This window comes from Myotis brandtii, unplaced genomic scaffold (genome assembly GCF_000412655.1).
Source record: "Myotis brandtii unplaced genomic scaffold, ASM41265v1 scaffold2727, whole genome shotgun sequence".
Classification (NCBI taxonomy): domain Eukaryota; kingdom Metazoa; phylum Chordata; class Mammalia; order Chiroptera; family Vespertilionidae; genus Myotis; species Myotis brandtii.
This window is the reverse complement of record NW_005360383.1, coordinates 109,723-112,567: the sequence shown is the minus strand read 5'-3', so window position 1 is coordinate 112,567 and position 2,845 is coordinate 109,723. Positions and strand designations below refer to the sequence as shown.

The 2,845-nt window shown below is 42.7% G+C and overlaps 1 protein-coding gene across 2 annotated transcripts in view; it reads left to right on the top strand.

Moving 5' to 3' along the window:
- The first annotated feature begins 1,094 nt into the window (after positions 1-1,094).
- LOC102246017 (putative selection and upkeep of intraepithelial T-cells protein 1 homolog) overlaps positions 1,095-2,845 on the top strand; it is a 15,371-nt gene continuing 13,620 nt past the window's right edge. The window contains exon 1 of one of the 2 annotated variants that reach the window (XM_005868531.2): positions 1,095-1,536. In XM_005868531.2, the coding sequence (XP_005868593.2) occupies positions 1,513-1,536 (24 nt within the window). In that variant the 5' untranslated portion in view covers positions 1,095-1,512. The remainder of the gene's footprint in view (positions 1,537-2,845) is intronic. The other variant, XM_014541470.1, reaches the window with a different exon arrangement.

Here is a 2,845-nt window from a genome sequence, read left to right as displayed (position 1 = left end):
TAAAAAGCACTCATAATATTGCTTTGTGAAACTTTGAGCTTATTTCCACTTGACATTTGTCACTCATACAGTCCCAGCCCATGTCAAATTCCATCAGAGAATGTATCACAGTCTCATGAGGTTCCTTTCCTTTCAGCACCTCTGGACATCCTTCCTCTAACCCAGACCGTCTCCAGCTCCCAGCCCTGAGCTGCTGAGAGAAACGTCTCTACCCAGAGCTACCACAGATAATGAGAGACCCAGTCCGATAGCACAGGCAAAGGTAAGTCTGGAGCCTCTACCTGTAAAGGGTGTCAGTCCCAAAGTTTGAGGAGGAGGCAGTTTGAAGAAAGGATCAAGTTGGTGTTCTGTGAAAGGTTCTACTGCACAGAGGAGGTGTGGATTGAAATAGCTGTGCTTCTTCTCAGGAAAGTGGAATGAAAGAAGAGAAAGAGGGTAGGGATAAAATAATTATGCTTACTAAAAGTTTTGGGGGCCTATTTGTAATTCTCAGAGGTGGCATGTCTCTTTCTGGGTATTTGCACTCTATAACTTAACCTGTGACACCTAGGCCAGTGGTCTTCAAAATAGAGTATATACACCTGAGTGTGTGAAAAGACTCTGCAAGATACTCAGATAGGAGTAGTGTGAATAAGGTGAATGTTCATACCCTCAAACCCCATATGTGCTCTTCCTTAAAAGTGGTTGGAGAGGCTTATTCCCCATTCCATCTCTCACAGTTGTCTTTCTTTTACTTTAAAATCAAGGGATAGCCTTTCCCTCCTTTCCCATTCCATTTTTCTCTTTCTCTTTCCTTCTCTTCTTGAACAACCCAATCTGAAACTGTTCAGGGAGGCAGAGCAAACTCCACATCTGTGCTGGCAGTCAGAGGGGTAGGGTGTAGGGGGCAATGGAGGTGGCCCCCAGCAAGGGGTCAGAGTCCATGTAGTGAAGGAATTCCAACCCATGGAGGCAGCTTGATGTGGAGAAGGTGAAAGTCCATGTGGGGGGAGGGGGGAGAGCTCTCCAATGAGAGTTAGAGCCAGAGCACAGTGAGGAATAGGTAGGACATGCCAGAGCCCACACCAGGTAAGGAGGAGTCCATGTGGAGGGAATGTCCAGCATAGTGCTGGAGAGGGTTGAGGAGGGCATGCATGCAGGAGAAGGAGTAGAAACATTGGTTAGAAATTGGCTTTATACTGTCAGGGTGATCAAAGAATAAATACATTAAGGATCAAGAGCCAGGATTCTCACTTTCAGAGTAGAAAGTTACAAATACTGAAGGGATTTGGGGAGACTAACACAAAATCACTAGCTGGTGATTACAGTGTAGCCTGAGGAAGTAGCCATGGTGGACCAAGTGAAGTCCCTGAAGGAATTTACCAAGAACATCAGACAGATTTAACAAATTATGATTGACAGCTAGCAAAGTACTCTAAATCCCTGCTTAGAAAGTAGGACCACTAACTAGAGATGGGGTGTGCCACTTGAGAGTTGCCTGAGAGAACCCCAAACTGTCACATCATCTTCCAGATGCTCCTGAGACTTTGTAGAACAGTAAGTCTTGTTCCTGCTTTCCATTTTTCAAAACCATTTCCTTTGGGAAACATACCATGTGTGGGGTGGAAGAAGTACAAAGGAACAATTGGAGAAATTGTATTGGGCATTTTAATTTTGCAGTGAGTTCCTATGAAGAGATTTTGGTCAAGACTGACCTATTTGAATAGCTCACCATTAATAGCGTCAAACTCTTTGCTAAGATCCTCCCCACCTTCCTCTAAGAGCTCTCTCAACAGCTTCTTAGCTCTCTGCATTGTTTCCACAGTGTCCCCTCCTGTTATTGGTGGGGAGCTGGCACTGTCCTGTTGAGGAGGTGGGACCAGTTAACTTCTCTTGCCCAAGTGAGATAGTTGCCATAAAATGTTGTTCCTAACCTGATTTTTCCTATACTTTCAAGAGGTTTGGATACTAGTAGGACTTCATATTTCACCCTTATATGAATTTAAAGGATGTCTTATATCAATTTTCCCACCAGTTGATCCCTTAAGATGGCTTTACAAGATGAGCATCAAATGGGAAGTGCAAGTTATGACAACCTGTTTGGTGACAGCAACTACACACTCTGCTTGATTGACCACCTAGATTTAGTCTTCAGCCAACTGCACTGAGTGCTGCTGCCCTTCAGGAAAAGGATCCCATAGAGCAATAGGAAGAGTTCAAAATGCAGGTGCTGGAGGTGCCCATATGTGACCCTACCTTGGGTGTATTGGAGGGAAAAAGAGTCTAGGCAGGGATTCTGGTGAAGCTCAAGGCTCAAACTCTTTCCTTACTTACATAAGATTTTTGTGTGTGTGTGGTCAATTTGCAGTTGATACGTGCAAACTAACTGCAATGTGATTATCTTAACATTGCATGTACATTCTACAAAATAAAACTACTTATTTTTAAAGATTAGAAGAGAAAAAATTCAATTGTATTTTCAATCTATTCAAGTTTTACAAGAAATTTCATTACATTTGTTCATTTTATTTTATTTCATATTTTCCATCACCATTTATCCCCTCTATGCCCTTTTTCTCTCCTCCCTATAACTCATGAACATTACATTTGTAAATGAAGGAAAAGAAAGAACTGTTATGTTCTTTAAATAGAATTTAAAAGAGTGGGAATGAAAAAGATTTTAAAATTTGTATCACTTACTCATGCAACTAAAATATCTTACCAATGGTGACTATCAAGAAATTGAAGAGATGCCCTGACCAGTTTGGCTCAGTGGGTAGAGCATTCGCCTGTGGACTCAAGGGTCCCAGGTTCGATTCCGGTCAAGGGCATGTACCTTGGTTGCGGGCACATCCCCAGTAGGAGG